Here is a 19,699-nt window from a genome sequence, read left to right on the forward strand (position 1 = left end):
CTTGGCTCCCGGGGAATCCATGTAAATTCCACACACCGGGACCAGAACAGGGAACTACAATGATCCCGGGCGGCCATCTTCAAAAAACACCAAATTTCTGTCGCTTGGAGGGCCACTCTTTCTGATTCTTTCCACTATGCAATTCATCCTGCGATAAATGCTGCAACCACCTCGACTGACCGTCTGGTCGTCTATCGATGACCTCAAACATCTAAAATCATTGCTCTACGACCAAAATGCCGATTACGATGGCAGACCGCAGGCTCTTGAAGTTGTATGTTCACGCTCCAATCCAGCTATCAATAATTTAATATCAGTAGATGCTAACTTTGGCGACATGATAGATCAGAGCCTGGTCGTCTCGCGGCCGTCTTCCCCACGCCATAGAATCTACCTCCCATTTGACAGAATGCCTGCTGAACGATACTCCTAACCAATCAGAACTTCTGATCCGAATGTCCTACTCGACCGCTATCTGTCGCTTTGTAAATGGTCTGTTAGACCCGGCGCAAAAGTCACATTTTGCAGTATCCATGTATAGTCTAGCTCAGGAATTGGGGTTACCGGCGTCATTTGTGGATGTTAGGCATGCGGCAACACATGAGGCGCTTCCACCACTGGGTGTGTTGAGGACAACATGTGCAAGAGGCTTAGATTGGCTTTGGGCGAATTATTGGGAGAAGGTGGAAGAGGTTGGGGGTGTCGTTGATGCTGAGGCTGTGGGGAAAGGAGGGGAGGTTGTTGATCAAGAGAGGGTGTCTAGAGTACAGGGTTTACTCGAAAGATGGGAGGCCTTGAAGAAGAGCGCGCAAGGGCGATACCGAGAGGCTTCGAAAAGAAAAGAAGAGAGGGGTGAGACGAATATATGTTCAGAGCTTGAAGTTATATTCAAGAAATCGGCGGGTATGGATATTCTGCTGGAAATACTTGTGCACGAACATTTGCTGGTCACGGACGATACTAGGTGGGGTATCCTTACTTTTCGAATTCTGGTTCTTGGTCTGACAGGAAATCTAGGTCCATGATGTCAATCTACAAGACGACAGAGAGTTGGAGGCCACTGATACAGGAACTTGATCTTCGGGTTGAAGAATTCACATCTGGCTTATTCAATACCTTCCTCGAAGCCATGCAGGAAGTTGAGGATACAAAAGACGAGAACAAGGACGAATTTGCGGAGTCCGAGAGTGAATACACATACCAATGGCTGGAATTCTTGATCGGACTTGTTCTTAAAGGAAAACTAGCTGCTGACAGCGCTAGTCTACTTGATGACGTTGTTTCTCGATGCATATTATCACGGAACCTTTGGTAAGTTTTACACTATTCTTTTACGGGCTAGGGACTATGCTCATTCATATAATTAGGTGTCTGCGGCTGGCAGAGTACGCAATCGGGCAATCTACTTTACTCGAAACCAAATACTCTCAAGCATGCACAATGGCAAAGAAGCAATTGACAGCGACTCCCAAACCAGCGTCTAATCCCACCAGCAAACATCCAACATCCAATCTATTAGCCGCTTTAGCTACTGATAAAGATTCGAGCATGGATTTAGATCAGGAACTCGAAGGTTTCAAGACGAAGCTCCGAAATATGCAAGTACAACGTGAGCAATGGGGCTTAAACAAGAAAATTGAGGCTGCAGAAAACGCTAAGGCAAACCTCGATACCTCCACTGTTGTAATGAACGGTAACAAGGCGGCAAGATTTCGTAGAGTGGAGGCAGATTGGACACCAAGGCCAATGGGAATCGCGTGAGGGCGGGACAGCTGTGGGTTAGATGCTACCTTGACACGGCGCAGCCTCGTGTTAAACGTGTTTGTATGGACCGGATCATCTATATAGATGTTGTACCTGGCCTGGAGTAGCGGGTTCGGACCTTGCAGCTCGGGTCGTACAGCATGCAAAGGGGAATTTTAGGCCGGACGTCTGTGGCCCTGCTTACCAAGTAAGCAACAAGCCGTTTCAAACATCTTACTTCGAGTACTTCGAATCCAATTGATACTGGGAATCCGAACCACAGGACGACAACTGCAGCTGTTGCCAACCCCTCGATTGAGATTTCACATCCTCCCCCGGTGCTAGCTTAGACGATTGGCAATTTCTCAAGATATTGATATTCGCCGGATCCTTCAAGCCTCAAAAAATTCCTACTATCCGTCCATTCATGGTTCATAACACGATAGATGACGAGTACTTTCGCGCAGCCCAAACCTCAAACATCCACCCATAAATGCGACCAGGGTTCACAATCCCTCACAAAAACATACTTCCATTGGCTGTGCAGGCGCTAATCCATGTTTGTGCCTCCCCAAACGAACCTGAAACTTGACGAAAGCAGGGTAGCAGTAGCAGAAAAGCTCGGGTAGCCATGCTCTTCGATTTAACGAACAGGACCCACCGATGCTTGGGGGACAGCCATGTATCTTTTTCTCCTGAACTCCTTAGCTTCTCCCCAAATGTAGATAGACTACTTAAGAAGACAAGTACAGTCGACCTCTCTTCATCATTCTCCTTTTGACCATAGTCTCCTTTCTCCATCGGAACATTCCACTACTTCAATCCCTTGTGACCACGGGTTCTCCAGTGTTGAATTGACGCCATCCCCGTCCATTTACCTTCTTTAGCTTCAGTACCATTGAACCTCAGCGCATCAGCACAGGAGTGCCTTATATAATACCACCCAACTACATTTCGTGCTTCTTCCTGGAAATCCGAGTTATCCATAACCTCGAATTTCCAATAATTAATATACAACCTCCTCCTGATTCCTAGAATCATAGCTCTTAATCACCCCTCTCCACAATAAACCCCAGTAAAAATGGCAACCGCCTCCGTTCCCGCCCTTCAGGTCACCACGGGCTCCAAATCCACTTCACCGGCCCCACCATCACCCGAAAACTCGTCCCCGACATCCACATCCCCCACCAATGACGCCCCTGTCATAGAACGCATGGGCAACCGTGCTGAACTCAAGCATACTATGCTGAAGAAGCTACGGCCGTTGCCTTTACGACATGAGTGGACCTTTTGGCATGATAAATATCAAGCTGAGACGGGCTCCGGGGCTTCTGGTGGGGATCAGTATGCTTCGCAACTGAAGGAGTTAGCGAATATCAGCACAATTCAGGTATGTGTTAAATCCATGATTTTTTTAGTATTGTATGGGTTCTAGGTTGAGGATTATGGATATGCTAATTGAAAGTGGTGGATGTGCATATAGGACTTTTGGCAAGTCTACAACAACACTGACTGGGAATCCCTCAAACTGCGCGATTCGTTCTTGCTATTCAAGAAGAATGTTAAACCGATCTGGGAAGACCCGAGGAACAACAAGGGCGGTGCGTGGACGTTTAGGATATCGAAAACTAGCAATACATCCTTGGAGTTCTGGAAGTCTATCTTGTTGGTGGCTATTGGCGAGCAGTTACAGGAAGTCGTTGAAAAAGGTATTTATTCCCCAGTTCCCTGGCTAATCAATCAATCTAGCCTCCTCCCCTATGAAAGAAAATAAGCTAATGGCTGGATTTTGAAGGTGATGACATCTGCGGCGTTTCCATGTCTGTCCGTTTCAACTCGCATTTGATCTTGATCTGGAACCGTGACGGATCGAATCAAAAGTCTATCGACGCTATCCTCGCGAAGGTTTTGGATAGCCTGACGCCGGAATTGAAACCCGTTCCACAGAATTACTACTACAAGAAGCATAGTGAACACAAGGGCTACAAAGCTTTAGATAGCAAGTAAAACATTTCTTGGAGAAGACTTTGATGTGCAAGGGAGGAGGTTAGTGGTGCATAGCTCCGAGCGTTTCGGTATACTGTCGAGTCTTTTTTTTTCCTTTCTCATTAGGTTTTGTTACCCAGGTTTTTCTTTCTTTTATTTCATTACCCTTTTTATTCATGGAACCAGTCATTTCGAGGGTGTAAATGCTTAACTTTTTATCCTGCAATTTGATTCTGGTATCACAGCTGTCTTCATAGTATATGGAGCTGGGGTATCAGGATCGGGATTGCTGTTTCCCTTTCGGCGCTTTAAATTGCATATACGGTTGACCAGTCAAGTTAGGCTTTCAGCCAAAAAAAAAAAAGCGACCTTAAGCGTTCACTCTGGCATTCTCCCTTGCTAACATGTTCCCACCCATCCTTTGTTTCTTTTTATACCATCCGTTTACTTGTACATTGTTATCAAGATAGCTTCTTTAACTTTGATCAATTGAGGGCGGGTTTAGCTGCCAGTAGATATGAATACGTCTTATATGCTCAAGTAGGTACCTATTTAGGTATATATATAACTTTTGTCTCGCTGTATATTTGTCTAGCTAGACCCATGGTCACACTAAGCATCCGAATATTCAGTTCGATAAGATATTCTATTGCCATTGAAGAGGACGGAGAGGGTTCATTTGATCAATTGAAATCAAACTGCCTATATATACCCACCGAAAGTTCCATTGATGACGATAAAGTATTCCTCCAAATCCCCATGTATAACCAATCCCGCCATCATAGAATCTACCCTATTACAAAAATATTCGACATTACGAAGGATCTCTGATAAAAAAAAAGTCATCAACGTCGTTTCCAGAGCGCGTCAAGAGAAAGAAACGAACAAATTCAAAGAAAATTTTATAAAGGAATATAATATATCTATGTCATCATTCGCCAAAGAAGACATATGAGACAACGGCATTACACGGTATATTTTATACAACTCCTCATCATCTAAATTAGTGCTGGCCGACTTCGCGGATTCTGCATTTCCATCCAGAATTCTTAGCCAATAGTGGTAGACTACAGTTAACAAGTTAGTATGCTGCTGAAATAGAGGGGGAGAAAAGAAAAAGAAAGGTTCAGAGGAATATCATACCTAGCTCCTAGACACCACCCTAGCTCATTACCCTTAATCTTCTTTGCAATCTTCACCTCTCTATGCAATGGCATCTCATAACCAGTGTGCAACAATGCCAACTGGAAGTTCAAATCAAGACAATGCTCTGGTCTATCCCTCAACTCCTCAAGTGCACCCTTAACAGCCGAAAACATTGTCCACCCACTCTCACCTTCGCAAACCTTCGCGGCTAGATCCCTCAACTCCTCGAGCGTAAAGCTGCTAGGCATACCAAGGGGCTGTGTTCGATCATAAAAGTATGAGAAGATATAAACATCCTCCCGGGCAAATGTCTTCGCCAAGGAAGGTTGGTGGATACCATTGAAGGAGCAAGGAGCGAGTTTACAATCTTCATCTTTATGGAGGATGGATTCTGCAAAGCTACGGCAGAGTGGCGCGGCGGAATGGGGTGGTCCGGTCATGTTGACTTTGATACCATCAATTTCGACTTCTCGCCACATTCCTGGGGCGATACAAGGGTTGAGGATGGGCTTGGAGTTATCGATAGGGCTGTCACCGAATTTGGCGGATAGAACGGCTTTGTGGACTGCCTTGCGAGCTTCATTGAGACCGTATCCGAGATGGGAGTGTTGGTACAGGTCAAAAGAGCGGCCGCCGAAGTTCAGATCGTAGTGGTGGTCACCGGGAGCAAGAATTTCGGGCATACCACCACCCTTGATTGGGAAAGTGGGTTCGAAGACAATCTGGGTAGAGGCACCGCCGAGATCGAAAACAGCGGCAGTAGGAGACTTATCGGGGCCACCGATCTTGCCGAGGAGGTAATTTGTGGTAATCCATGCGTAGACACCCTCGTCGCTACCGTCCATGACGGCGACTCCATTGCCTTCAACGACTGGGAAAGGATATTTGGTTTCAAGTCTATTCCTAACAGCGGCCAAAATAGCGTCACTCTTCTCGGCTCCGAGTAATCGCAATCCCGCTGTTGCTTTGACAGCTACCGGTGTGCAAGCCTTGTACTTCTCTGGAACTGTTGTAACGGCGAGGTCCATGAGTTCGTCCAAGCTTCGTGCAGCGGCTTCTGGGTCATTGCTATAGCTCGAGAGACCGCCCTTGATCATCTTGAAGCCCTCATTCTCCAATTCGGGTGTGCTTGTGCAAGTATTGAATCTGTATACGTGTATTCTCGACCCACTGCTCCCCGCATCAATCATCAACACGTATCTCGTGCATGATGGATCATTCTTCTTGGTACTCGATCCGTCAGCCGTTGACGTAGAGCCAGGTATCACACTGCTGACACCAGACTTCGAGCTTCCGGATAGGAAGTAAAGTGCCAGCAGCACAAAACTTAGCACGGCTGCAATTTTTATGTATCTCGACCTCGCCGATTGATTCATGGTCGTTTGATTCATGGAGGAGCTCAAGACCGAGTTCCGATACGAGGCGCGTTCGAAAGGGTCGTCTGTTGCGACGGAACGGGTACGATTGTGTGTTCTGCCAAAGATATTCCAGTCACTGCTGCTACCGTTGTTCTGGCTAATGCTGGTAGATCGTCGTCGGGCGGACATGTATGTTTGCAGGTTGACTCTCTCGAAGGACACGTGGGAAACAAGCTAGACTCGGTGACTGTAGCTTGGACGGCGAGAGATTGAAAAGAACGAAGGGACGAGGCACCACAGGACCCCGATAGAAATGTATACGTCGGTACTATCCACAAAAAAAAGAATTTCAGGTCAGGAATGCTGCTTTGCTTTGATATTCTTGCGAAAGGGGGTTAACCAGTGCATTGAGGCTGGCAATTTCACATGAACATAGTACATACAGGCTAAACCTCGACACGCAGAGTTGGTATACAATGGCGATGAGGACAGTTGTGAAAACGGACAAGGCCACCGGAAGTTCGAAATAGACCAGCAAGGACAGTGGCAGTCCAACGAAGAGAATGAGGAAGAAGGAGAGGTTTACTGGATTGAACGACCTTTCTTCTCGGGGCATTTCCGCTAACTTGGGTGCAATCTCCTTCTGAGCTTTCGCTCGCTTGGGTTAGGTTAGGGGTTTTCTGAGCTAAAATAGAGCTAACCGTCCCGGGAGATAGCTCCCGGACTTTCGGGGCACAGGGGAAGCCCGGTATTGATATCCCCGTGATATTATTATTGTGTCGTATAGAAGATATTACATTATTGGGAATCTACTGGCTACAATGCGTATACATATAAATAGGATTCCTAGCAAATAGCAAATACCATTGCAATGTTTAGATACATAGGTCTGTATTCCAGGCTTAGTACCTTTCTTAGAACGAGACTAAGCTAGTTCATAGCTACCCAAGTATTGGTTATACTAGGACGACAACTTAGATCAAAAAACGTTAAAACGTTCTTATTCATCCTCCTTGGGTGGCAGAGGGTCTTCACCACCCGTTTCTGGCTCTGCCTCGGGGTCAGGTTTCTTCTCGCCTTCGTCAGTCTTCTCACCCTCTTCTTTCTTCTCTCCTTCTTCTTTCTTCTCTCCTTCTTCCTCTTTCTTCTCTCCTTCTTCCTCTTTCTTCTCTCCTTCTTCCTCTTTCTTCTCTCCTTCTTCCTCTTTCTTTTCTCCTTCTTCCTCTTTCTTTTCCCCTTCTTCCTCGTCCTTCTTCTCATCTTCCTTCACCTCCCCTTCTTCTCCCTCAGCTGGGATTGGGGCGAGCTTTGGTGGTCGCACTAGCTCGCCTTCTTCTCCCTCAGGTTCCTCATCGGAAGCTGTGATTGGAGCGAGTTTTGGTGGTCGCACCAGCTCGATCGATGTAACTTCTGGTGCTGCTGTCATGGTACCAGTGCACTTGCCACCAGGGACCATTAAATTGTACCTCGGTGCGAAGTATCCTCCACAGCACTCATCTGGGCAGGCAGTTGTGATTGTGGTAGTCCTAGGTGGGGCCTTGAGACAGTCGCAATTATAGTTGATCTGAGGCTGGTTCGCCATACACTTCTTCTCTCTAGGGCATGGGGGTTTGTTTCCGTCGCACTTCTTCATAGCGGTGACAGTCGCTACAGGTGGACATGTAGAGTATGGGTCTTCTCCCTTCTCGCTTGGGACAATCGGGATTGGTCCTTTGGTTGCGAGCGTAGGCTTTGTAGGTTCGCATGAGGAGATCGTCTTTACGACGGTGACTGTTTCAGCGTCTCTGTACACTATGTGCGTCGTTCTTCTGGTTGCCGTGCCGATCCATGGTACGGTGCTTGTTATGGTAGTCGTACTAGCGTATGTGACCCTCTCGGTGACAGTTCTAAAAAATGTTCTATGTCTTATAACTGTGGTCCTTCCCCAACCCCCTCTATCCCTTTCCCTGTCCCTTTGGGCTGCAACGGATGGGATGGCACTACGTTCAATACATGTTAGCCATATATATTGAATAAATCGGTATCATTCTTAAAGGGCACTTGTGTAGTAAGATCATATGCATGCATACCTTGACGCCAATAAAAGGGCAGAAAAGAATCCCGTTATGAGCTGCATCTTAGCTTTGAGTATAAATGAATGTGATAATATCCAAATGAATGTATTCTCGATCAAATCTTAATGAATGAATGAATGAATGAATGACGTCGACCCCTTAAGCAATAGTACTAAGCACACAAACCAGGAAAGAATGACCGTGAGATGGAGAAAGACCGTTGGTGGCGTCCACGAGGGTCTATCCCCTCCCTCCCCTCTTTATACCAATTCCTCCAATCCCCATGTGGAGCCAGCATCCATTCAAAAGCGAATGATCGACGAAACCATTCCCTGAATATGACATATGCAAAGCCGCCTTGAGCATATGTGATGCGAGAGAAGCAATTCTACTTGCACCTTTTAAGCTTTTTCATATACGCGGTACATGAATATTATCGTATACTTGTGTTGACAGTGTGGTCGGGTCCAAGGTCGTTCTGGGCACGCCCTAAATGCGGCTACTCGAGGCTGGATAGATGGCGTTTTAGCGACAACTGCTAGCGAAGGTGTCCCTTGGCCACAGCTTATTTTATTCGATGGTAACCCTATATGCTCGTTAAAGCATCATGCAACCTCATAGAGTGTCTAGCTTGTTTGCTTGGCCGGTGATTCTTGGGGCATCGATGCGGGTTTGTCGTTACCGCTTGCTATTTATTTGTAGGGCTTCCCGAATTGGTCCGCTGTCTACAGTGACAATGTAGTCGGAACTGACATTTGTTGCGATATGTTCTTTGAGTACGTACGTATGCATGTGGCGGACATGTGCGAATGTTCATTTATTAGATAAGTATGTTAACTAGAGGTTTCCAGGTTTTCATTTTAAACGCACTATACTACCTTATATTACGAGGTACACATTAATATTAATAACACAATCTGACTGCTTATATTACAATCCTTATAACATTTTCAATATTAATACTCGGGCGATATTGCAAGCTACATAATCTTGGTAGTTTATCTTGGAAATCAATCCGGCGATAAAGATATAAAAATAAGGAAGTATAGCTAGTAACACACAAATCACAAGTGAAGTGGGACGGGAAATCTAGTCGAAAGTTAGTGCTTGTCAGACCTTTGTTCGTTGAATTCAGCTCATGACATGTACGCAGACAATCGAGAGAATTCACACACATGGTCCAGAAGACCGAGGCAGGCGGGTTACATGATGATCTTCTTTTATTTTAATTTTTATGATTCGACCAGCCTCATGTTTATTCCTAGAATAGAGAATACAACAACTTAACGTTAACCTGCAGACCGCTGCTCGTATCCTTTTACAATTCGCCCTCTTACACGCAAGGGATCGAAATCCCGGTCCAAATCCGCCAGTTGATTGGCGAAGCAGGGTAGATATCATTTGGGTGTTGGGGAACGCTGCATGCAGTTTGACGATTTACATTCCAATCTCCTCCTGCAGGTTCCAACATTTGGGCAAGTCAATGTTCTGGCCCTGTCGGGGCGAAATAAGGGCACATCTGATATCTGCACTCTTTGACATTTTACGTAGCACAAAATTATTCAAGATGGTTGGTATATATACCTTGTGTCTGGCGTCACTGAGAGCATAAATTCCGTCATTTTTTCACAAGGCATTACGTTTAGATTTGAACATTACTTTCAGTGCACCGCATAAATACATATACGTACCTAATTTTTCGCGATGAAATTTCTATCCGTCGTCATTGGGGCCTCTTTCTTGGTTGGGGCATTAGCCCTGTCCCGTTCTGGTGACACCCTCGGGATTCAAAACTCCAACTCCCCGCAGCGTGGAGTTATAGACGGAATATCTCAAGCCATCAGGACAAGGAAACCGAATGGGTCGAGACCAAAGAACCGAATCGACGTTTTTACCAAGCCGAGATCGTGCTCTAATCAGGGATGGTGTATGTTCTTACTGTCTTCCTTCATGAGCTCCCATTAACTTTTTTATTTGATGAATACTAATACCGACAATATTATTACATTAGTTTGTGAGGATAACGATCGATGCAGATACTGTAACGGTGTATGCAAGATCAAGGAAGGGAAAGATTATGGGAAGTGTGTCGATGTTCCCCGACCGCCTTCCTGTGCCAAGGAAGCCCGAGGTCTGATCCTCTCTTACTATGATACCGGACCTATACATATGCAATATATGCTAACCAATTATTTTGAATAGATTGTGAAAGTTCGGCCCAGTGCGCAGGCTGCGATGGTATTTGTCAAATAGAGGAAGGCGAAAACACTGGTACCTGTGTCGATAAACCGCAGAAGTGCACCGATCTCTATACAGGTATAGTTAAATTCTCCAATGCTTGGAGCATGTAGCAGAAGCTAACTAGTGTAAAATTTTGTAGACTGTAAAACGTCCGATGACTGCGGATACTGTGGAGGAACTTGCGACATCCTTGAAGGAGAGAAGTTCGGTCTCTGTATCGATAGAGAGGAGAACTTGGAGAATGCGGCCCGGAGTCTAGCGAACAAAATCATAATCGTCATAACGGAATAGACGTCTATTTCAGACGACCCTTTCCTCACCTTGTTTGCAAAGTTTGAGAAGTCTTCTTTTCAAACTGAGCAAAGCTGTCAAGTGGGATCACCCGTAGAATTACAATAAGTGTTGTTATTGTTGTAATTTGATCAGACCTCAATATTAAAGATGCATCAGGAAGACCTTTCGTCGTATAGACATAGCTCCGAGGGCTTACTGTTACTTAGAAGCAATCTAGACACTTTATATCTATAAATTTCACATGTGAAGTGTCTTTGAATCCGGCATTGGCGGTGAAATTTTGGCCTGCATGGTTCAACTGCAGGCATATGACGGCCCGTGTTAGGCTGGCTGGCCCTGGGCGGACCTCGGGGCCTTTGCTGACCCGAAAGACAAACAAACAGCGGAAGCCAACTGAAGCTCATCGAACCAACCTTGAGCCTTCCAACCCTCCAACGGTCTGGCTTCCAAGTTCGCAAACGCGCTACCCTCGAAATCATTGTACACGCAAGCCAGTGCGATAACTCTTTAAATAGACCACGTAACCAGCTTCCCAGTGGTTTTCTCGTCTCATCTGTCACTATCAGCAATACTCTAGATAGCTCAGAGTCGAGAGTATCCTTCCAGTTGCAGATTACGCACACAACCGCCGTCGCAATAGCTTAAAGAGCCAAGGCCTCAAAAATGGGAAGCACAGGTGAAAGGCTTGTACAGCTGTATGTTTACGACCTTAGCCAAGGTATGTTATGTCGCTGGTGTTATATTTTGATCTCGGTTCTTTCTTACTAATTGGTGATATCGATCGCAGGTCTTGCTCGATCGGTACATACACCCGACCTTTATGTCAAGCTTCATATTACATAATGCTACATAATGCGCGCAGAAACTGATGTTTAATGGAAGCCAGCTTTCACCCATGCTATTGGGTCGTCCTATTGATGCAGTTTATCACACTAGGTAGTGATATTCAGTTCTTACTTATTTCATAAAATAAGCTAATAGAGAAACAAATAGTATCGTTATCGATGGAGTAGAGATATATTTTGGAGCTGGTATTCAGCGTTCATACCCCGGACAGACTCACCATGGCGCTCCAATGGAAGTTATCGACCTGGGACATACCAGCCTTCCAAGCGAGGTTATCGCCGAATTTCTTGAGTCCATGAAGGAGATATACAAGCAGGAGGTACACAGCGACAACGTCAATTCCAATTCGTGGAGAAATCGTTTACGCTAATTACAACATTAAACCGTAGACATACGATCTATTCATGCATAACTGCAATAATTTCACCGATGACTTCGCCAAATTCCTCGTTGGTCGTGGAATCCCCTCACACATAACTTCTCTCCCTGCCGATGTCCTTTCTACTCCCTTTGGCCAACAGATTAGGGGCCAGCTTGAAGGTGTAATGAACCCAATAACCCAAGCGCCCTCTATCAATGAACCACCTCTTCGTTCTAGCGATCCTCCAACTCTAGTATCTAGCAGTACCTCCCAGCCATATGCTGGCGTCCGTGTAGCTTCAACTCTGTCCGATTTCGACCGCATCATGTCTTCCGCCGCTTCCAAAGCTGCAGTAATCTTTTTTACCAGCGCAACTTGTCCACCTTGCCGAGTCGTCTACCCTCATTTCGAACAAATGGCCGAAGAATCCGCTGGCAAGATCGTATTCGTCAAAGTCGACGTATCCAAATCCTACGACATCGGTTCAAAGTACCAGATTCAAGCCACCCCTACGTTCGTGAGCTTTATTCGTGGTGAAAAGTTCGAGGAATGGAGTGGCGGACATCCAGGAACATTGAGAGCTAATGTCAATATGCTGATGAGTGCGACTTATCCACCACATCCACATGAGAGTTTAAGGTTACCAGCTTTTACGTCCGCGGCCATGCAGGCGCCTGTTAAGTACACGCGTCAGTTGCCGATGGACAAAGTACTGGTCAAGCTCGGGAAAGTGGGTACGGATGAGAATGTTGTGGCAATGAAGAATTTCATTACTACGAAGCAGAAGCAGGGAGCTATCGAAGCGAGAGTTCCGGATTTGCAGAAGTGGTCTAAGTTTCTGCAATCAAGTTTCCAGGAGCTACCACCAGAGACGCTCTTTCCCGTTATTGATATATTCAGGCTGTCATTGACAGATCCCAGAGTATCCGCCTTCTACGCCGAGGAACCACAGCATGCGACAATTGAAGCACTGTTAGATACAGCTTTATCCGCAAAGGGTATTTACCAAGTAAAGCTGGTAACACTTCATGCTATTTGCAACCTCTTTTCGACGAAATTATTCCCGCCGTCCCTTACAAATGCACCTTTAGTCACTCTTGTCCTTGGGTTGGTTACTGGGTGTCTATTGGATGAGTCGCATCCACAACTGAGAGTTGCCGCTGCCGGATTGATATTCAACCTCGCCTCTTTTAATCAGAAGCTCAGAACCGAATCAGCTTCCACCGTGGCAGACAGGGAAGATTCAATATCCGAAGATGATCAAATACAACTGCTGGCGGCTATTGTAGAATCTATAGACCGAGAAAACGAGAGCACAGAAGCTCTTAGAGGGCTATTGTTGAGCTTGGGGCTGATTGTGTATGGAGCAAAGATTGATGGGGAAGTATTAGAATTAGCAGGGGTGTTAGAGGCAGCAAGAATCGTGGGGGAGAAAGGAAAGAAATCGGATAAAAAGTTACTGGGAGAGGATGGAGCAAGGTTGTGTCTGGAGATAGGGGAGGAGCTCTTGACGAAAGGGCTACGGAAGCCATAACTTTTCAAGGAGTAGCTGTTAGCATACTAAGTCGGAAGTTTGGAAATTGGTTAATTTGAAGGTATCGGGTTTTTATTTTGCTTTAAAATTTACTCGTACTCATGCAACTAGCTCTATTGAATCATCTGTCTGTTTTTTTTGGTTCAGTTTATAGAAGTTACATTCCTACTTCAATGCTGATTATTGAATGCCACCATTCTGTCGAACATATTCATACAATACCACCGCAGTCGCCGTCTGGACATTCATAGATCTCGTCTCACCAAACTATTCATATCTTGTTAGCATATATCCTACAGACATACTCAGAAGGAATTCCGGGAAACCTACTTGCTTGACCTCCACACAAATATCCATCTCTACCAACAATTCAGGAGGAATTCCCGTCTTTTCAGCCCCAATAACCAATACTGTCTTCAACGGGAACACAAAATCCTTGGTACCAAGAATGATACTCCGATCCGTCTGTTCAATCCCCACGATAGTATATCCGTCCTGTCTTCTTTTTGCCAACAACTCTCTCACTTCCTGCTTCTTGACTTCTTCGATAGGTAGCCAATGTTCTGAGGATACGGAGACGGATGTAAACTCCTTTGCTTTCAATGCGGTGGCTTTGTTACCCATATACATTTTTTGAACGCCAGATAGTTCGCAGACACGGCATATACCACCGAGGTTGTAATGGTTGTCCACCAGACTTGCTACGACGTCGATTTGATGAGCCTGTCGTCGAGTAGAATGGCGAGATTGGAATGCGTCCTGACGGGAGAGAAGGCTTTTGATATCCCAGTCACCGCCTTTGGTTTGTATTGGCCCCGTTGTTGAGGATTGGGGTTTATCAGCCGTTTCCTTGGGATTAGTTGAAGAGGTAGACTCGGAGAAGGGGGGAGGGTTTGTTCCAATTGGGAGGTAATGTGTTTTTGTATCTGCATCAAAAGATGCGAAGTCTTCAGCGAAGAAGAGTGGGATGATATCTCCGCCTCCATCACAGCATATGTAACTCCCCGCAAGAACACCAACAAGTGAAAAGTCCTGAACTGGGTCAAATGAATCCGTAGGTGACGGGACCATAACCTTTCGGTAAGGTGTGCCCATTATATAGTCATAAATACTTTTGAACATTGGGTTTTCAATAAGAGTGGTATAACCGAGTTTTGTAGCTTCTTCGTATAACTTTGGGATCAGTTCTGCACCTTCGTGGCGGATTGTGACCTTGTTTGAGGTTGCGCAAGGGATAGCACGGGTCACTAGGTCTGTGAAGAACTGTTCTTGTTCGGCGTCTTGAATATGGACGCTAATTAGGTAGGCGAGGCGGAGGAGGGAGACTTTGTAACTTGGTATATCGTCCTCCGTTGTTTCGAAACGTCTATTGTATTTCTGTTTAGTGCGTTTAGACTTGGGGGGTTAATGGGGAAATGCTTACTCCCAAACTACACTTCTGAGATTCGGGAATCTGAGAATGCATCTGAATGCCATCCATTCTAGAAGGAACTTATATCTGGGATTAGCCTCTCTTGATAATGCCACAAAGATAGCTTCAAGATGGTCGTCAGCGTCATCTTCGGTTATAAAGCGTTCGAGAAGGAGAACTGCTTGAAGTTGTTGGGTCTAGAAAGATTCAAAAGATTAGTCTCGGGCTGTTCTAGTTAAAGACTAACATTACCCATACTAACTTTCTTCCACTTCTGGACGACCCTTAGAGACATCGGATCTTTTGGGTCAATTTCGGTCCATGGCTCAAATATTTCATCAAGGAGTGTCTTGGCCCATAGTTCCTCAATTGCGTCGTCGTAGTCAAATCGTGCAAGAAGATCGAAAATCCTAGCTTGTGCTATCTTTTCCTTTTCTCCATGGTATTTTTCATATAATCTAATTAGTAGTTAGTCTGTAGTCCTTTGCTATCATAGAATTTAACGCAAACGAAAGATATTTTTACCCTGTAGCCCCAGATATATCGTCGAAAATTACGGACAAAGCCTCTTCGACATCGAAATTGTTGTCATCCTTCTTAGATACGCTCGGAACCAAGAATTCATGCAGCACCTCTGTGAACCCATGTTCTCTACAGAATGTTGCAGAGGTAACGTCGAAAGCATTACATAACGCCTTCGCAAGAGCGGGGGCAAGTCCACGTCGTTTCGCCATGTGTTTCTGGGTATCTTTGCAAATCTACATATAATTAGCACAAAGTTTGGTTCAAGGTGAGAGAGAGGGAATCGTATATACTTTTATTAATGTGGGCCCCGTAGCCACAGACGCATCGAGGATAGCCGGGTGTAAAATTATGGCTATTGCTTTGACTTGATTCGATTTTTGATCCCTGCCCAATCTATCTTCGTCCGCTTTGATGGCCCACTGTTGAAGGAGTTCGTTTAAGTCGTCCACCATTTGCAAAGCTTCAGGGCACGCTACTAGGATATGTTCTATGCAATCAAGGATGATTGAAAAACCAGTTCCATCCACGTATGGCAATACGTTAATATGGAGAGTGATTAAGATGTAATACCCTAGATCAGCTGGCATCTTTTGACATTGTTAACTACTAGAAATACAAAAAAGGGGGGTATCGCTGGCTTTGGAGTAATACCTTATTTCGAGTTTTGACCACGATTTCGATTAATTCTAAGAAGCACCCAAGAACTTCATGTAATTCCCTTTGGTGATTCTATTAGTATAACTTTATGAGGAACAGGATACCGATTTCACTTACTTTTTCTTTTTGACTTTTTCATACACATCTTCACAGAATGAAGCAGTTCTAGCCACAGCCGCATTGATAACGCTAGCCGGAATCTCCTCGTATTCATTACTTCGCATGCAACCGATGCAAAGTCGTAGGTAGAGCCTCAGTGTGGTCAGCAAATCACCTATATCACTGAACCCTGCTGTCCAATTTTCACTAATATCCTGAAGAACGGCCATGGCAGATTGCTGGATACTGGCTCGCTCCCGGGGTTCTAGGAACGGGATTAATAGTGAGACATCAGGATGGTGTGAAGAATGAGCCCCGTTGTCGAAGATATCTTGGAAGATGGAAGTGACAAATCTCCGGACTTCGGGAATATTTCGAAGAGCTATCGAAATTCGAAATTCCACGTGTTAATAATCCAGAGAAAGACTCAAATATACGTCTAGTTCACATACCTTCCAGTATGCCATGACCATACTCAAGAAGCCGTAACAATACACGATTGGCAATTAGTCCATCTCTGAAATTAACAGATAGTTGATAGTTAATAATTTAGTGACGAGATTGAGTGTAGAGAGTATAAGGTTTGTAGTCTCCCTTACCTTGAAACTTCTGCTTCGGTTCTAGGAACCCTAAGAAGAGAGACCGGATTTGAAAGCCTTAGACCAATTGCTACTACTAGGCTATACAGACCGACATCTGTATCATCCACGGTATCAAGGCTAAGCCGGTCGATAATCGCAGTAAGTTGGGACGCATCAAGCTAATTTCATTACGACTGCGGTTAATATCTCAGGGTGGGGGAGTAAATTGATTAGTAACTTACGTTGAGCGTTTCAATTATGTGCCTTGTTCGCGACTCATCTAGGAGTTTTGGATGATTCCGGAGAATTTGAGAGACAAGGCTGTTAAAGAATGAAAGGTGTTAACCAAAAGCCCTGCCATTTAATACAACATGATTCACATACCTTAATTGTACGTAACTAGATACTATTTCGGATTTTAAACCAAGCTTCAGAGATAGCAATAGGCAAATCAACGATTTCATATCACCGCGGAGGATGTTACTAGTTGGATTAGTTCACGGACATCAAACGTAGCATTGAACAAACCTAACTAGGTTTCTTACTCAAGGGGTATATTTGCTATTTTCGCAAGTAAAGTACCATGACGAAGGGATAGGCAGGCGTTCTGGGACCTTGTAGTGTTGAAAATACCCTTCAATGCATAAAACTGCCCTGCGTTCGCTTGGCCCAACTGATCAAAGACTGTCTCAAGAAGGGATCCTATAAGATCTTGAAAATTCTCGTCCTAAATCAGAATTTAGTGTTACACACTAATAACGATTTCTTAACAGCAGCATACGTTATCTTGGCTGATAGTGAGAATCTTTTGAACGAATGATGTGATGGCGTTTCCATGCTCACAAACGTTCTGCGCTAGGACGCTAACATTGAAATTCGGAGTCTTAAAAACCTGCGGGAAGAGTGTTTCTGTTCATGTCGTCAGCACGTTGACAATTTTTGTAAAACAAAAAGCATCATACTGGCGGGGTACACACTTCGAAAGAAATCTAAAGGTGACCTATCAGATGCGGCGTTTTCTGACTTCGTCCACCACAGAGCCTCCGTATTCAATCTCAGAACGAATTCCGATAACCGAAGGGACATATCACCAGCGCTTGAGTTCTGGAAACCCTGGGAGAGAAGGATGAGAATCCAAATATTTGGAATACTCATAGTATTTGCTTGTTGAATCAATCTCTCGAGCTCGGACGATGCTAGACGGAGTTGATTGACAGAATTGTCTAAGGCAAGCATTTCGGTGAAAGTAATGTACGTTTTCCAAAACTCCAACTGAGAAGTTCTGTTTTTGAAATCCCATTTAAAATTTCTAAGATACGAATGTTAGTAATTCTGCTTCAGATTATTATTATTATAAAACTGAGAAGCCTGCAGTTATAATTACCGTAAGTTTAGGTCGCCTGGTAATTGTTGTAGAGTTGACCAGAGTATATGAAGACATATTTTCTTAATTTCTCCAGAGGTTTCATCCAGCCCATTCAGAATATAGTCCCAATAACTATCACTCTGGATGATAGAGTTCAAGTCGAAAAGTTCATTATGGCTGTCTAGAAGCCCAACCCACAGGTGATACCCGGCGTTCACTTGAATTTTGTGCCCTGATCGAAGCAGGACTTCAAGATGTTTGAATATTTCTGCATCAAGTGGTGGCTGGCTATCCAACAAGTTCCTGTTGAGAAAGTCGTTATGGATGGAGTTGATTCTACGCAGGAGCCGCACTGAGAGTAAGATTATACTTTGTTCATAGATGTATGTTGCGGATACACACATCCTCATCAGCAGAGTGGTCAATGACTTTTGATCCTGGAGAAGTGGTCTTAGGTTGTCATTCGACTCCGATAATATATCTTCCAGGAAAAGTAGGCGATCTTTCGTGGCCTGAAAAATCGATGCCCTTCCCTCTACAAGAAACGCATTAAGCCGAGTTTCAACCTGTGATTCTGCATTCTGGGTTTCTGCATCAACATCGAGTGGGCCTACATTCTTCTGGGCGTCAGGGCTATTGGTATCCTCCCACAATGCAGAATAACTAGGTGCAGATGCATATATAGTTGATAGTGCTGGCCCATATTCGTCTTTGCAATTCAGGAGGGATAGTCTGATCAATATTAGCGTTTCTGGGATCAGTCTCGACAAAATGCATCCCCTCAAACGAAGCTTCTCATGCCGCTGCAAGAGCATAACAGTGTCAGACAACCTTTGTCTGAGATCCTGAGTTTGGTCCTTGGGATAGAAAGTCAAGCTATACAGCCGGTTTGCTAGATTATCTATTTGTGGGTTATTGACACCCGTCTCGGGCTGCTCGAAGAAATATATATCAGCGCCCCGCAACCAACTGGCAGATCTGCGTTGAAAATGTTGGAGGTTTTTACCTTATTTTCTACCTGCAATTCCAGCAGGTAAGCGAGAATATCCAGTCCCTTCGAATCATCCTGCAGATTTTCGAGCAGAGCGGCGGTGCTGGGGAAGTCTGCCATCACGACTTGTATCAGGATCCGGTCCCCGGAGCCCACAGCACGTAATCGATCGATTGTTCAATTTCAGAACCTCAGGGAACCCAGGTATCAAGAACTCAATGGTATATTCACTGCCATTCAGAGACCCCGGGCGGACTTTGAGACAAGGCAATAGGGTTGGAGGATGAACCAGCTAAGCTAAGGGCTTAGCTCTAAGCTGTTGTCAAAGGCAAAAAATTTAACAGGCAACACGGTTTGGGACCAAAATTAAATTTGACAGCAATCGAGACTTGAGAATTAAGAATTTATATTGGATTTGAACTACGGTGCTTTGACTGGACAAAGGACTCAGAACATGACACTACAATGGGGGTTGGATATCCAGTTTGGTCCTCTGATTCTACTAG

The 19,699-nt window shown here is 44.9% G+C and overlaps 7 protein-coding genes across 7 annotated transcripts; 4 read left to right on the top strand and 3 right to left on the bottom strand.

Annotated features, from left to right (window-relative positions):
* Positions 1-157: 157 nt before the first annotated feature.
* AOL_s00004g457 (uncharacterized protein) lies at positions 158-1,761 on the top strand (the record flags this gene model as incomplete). Its single annotated transcript, XM_011119106.1, has 4 exons — positions 158-274; positions 345-964; positions 1,018-1,311; positions 1,368-1,761. The coding sequence occupies 4 exons, from the start codon at positions 158-160 to the stop codon at positions 1,759-1,761; spliced, it is 1,425 nt and encodes a 474-aa protein (XP_011117408.1).
* Positions 1,762-2,824: 1,063 nt separating this feature from the next.
* Positions 2,825-3,750, top strand: AOL_s00004g458 (uncharacterized protein; the record flags this gene model as incomplete). The annotated part of the gene is made up of 3 exons (XM_011119107.1): positions 2,825-3,133; positions 3,227-3,452; positions 3,539-3,750. The coding sequence occupies 3 exons, from the start codon at positions 2,825-2,827 to the stop codon at positions 3,748-3,750; spliced, it is 747 nt and encodes a 248-aa protein (XP_011117409.1).
* Positions 3,751-4,732: 982 nt separating this feature from the next.
* AOL_s00004g459 (uncharacterized protein) lies at positions 4,733-6,422 on the bottom strand (the record flags this gene model as incomplete). Its single annotated transcript, XM_011119108.1, has 2 exons — positions 4,733-4,796; positions 4,873-6,422. 2 exons carry the CDS (start codon positions 6,420-6,422, stop codon positions 4,733-4,735), a joined length of 1,614 nt encoding a protein of 537 aa, XP_011117410.1.
* Positions 6,423-7,233: 811 nt separating this feature from the next.
* AOL_s00004g460 (uncharacterized protein) lies at positions 7,234-8,349 on the bottom strand (the record flags this gene model as incomplete). The annotated part of the gene is made up of 2 exons (XM_011119109.1): positions 7,234-8,212; positions 8,303-8,349. 2 exons carry the CDS (start codon positions 8,347-8,349, stop codon positions 7,234-7,236), a joined length of 1,026 nt encoding a protein of 341 aa, XP_011117411.1.
* Positions 8,350-9,991: 1,642 nt separating this feature from the next.
* On the top strand, positions 9,992-10,819 carry AOL_s00004g461 (uncharacterized protein; the record flags this gene model as incomplete). Its single annotated transcript, XM_011119110.1, has 4 exons — positions 9,992-10,214; positions 10,299-10,418; positions 10,490-10,603; positions 10,668-10,819. 4 exons carry the CDS (start codon positions 9,992-9,994, stop codon positions 10,817-10,819), a joined length of 609 nt encoding a protein of 202 aa, XP_011117412.1.
* Positions 10,820-11,485: 666 nt separating this feature from the next.
* On the top strand, positions 11,486-13,563 carry AOL_s00004g462 (uncharacterized protein; the record flags this gene model as incomplete). The annotated part of the gene is made up of 5 exons (XM_011119111.1): positions 11,486-11,540; positions 11,610-11,623; positions 11,685-11,758; positions 11,816-11,987; positions 12,058-13,563. 5 exons carry the CDS (start codon positions 11,486-11,488, stop codon positions 13,561-13,563), a joined length of 1,821 nt encoding a protein of 606 aa, XP_011117413.1.
* Positions 13,564-13,743: 180 nt separating this feature from the next.
* AOL_s00004g463 (uncharacterized protein) lies at positions 13,744-19,313 on the bottom strand (the record flags this gene model as incomplete). The annotated part of the gene is made up of 17 exons (XM_011119112.1): positions 13,744-13,830; positions 13,894-14,929; positions 14,987-15,171; positions 15,237-15,432; positions 15,500-15,732; positions 15,790-16,086; positions 16,151-16,217; positions 16,274-16,637; positions 16,708-16,772; positions 16,855-17,015; positions 17,079-17,157; positions 17,221-17,319; positions 17,382-17,563; positions 17,618-17,745; positions 17,799-18,145; positions 18,221-19,134; positions 19,209-19,313. 17 exons carry the CDS (start codon positions 19,311-19,313, stop codon positions 13,744-13,746), a joined length of 4,545 nt encoding a protein of 1,514 aa, XP_011117414.1.
* Between the last annotated feature and the right edge of the window lie 386 nt (positions 19,314-19,699).

The sequence above is a fragment of the Orbilia oligospora genome (assembly GCF_000225545.1).
Source record: "Orbilia oligospora ATCC 24927 unplaced genomic scaffold scaffold00004, whole genome shotgun sequence".
NCBI lineage: Eukaryota > Fungi > Ascomycota > Orbiliomycetes > Orbiliales > Orbiliaceae > Orbilia > Orbilia oligospora.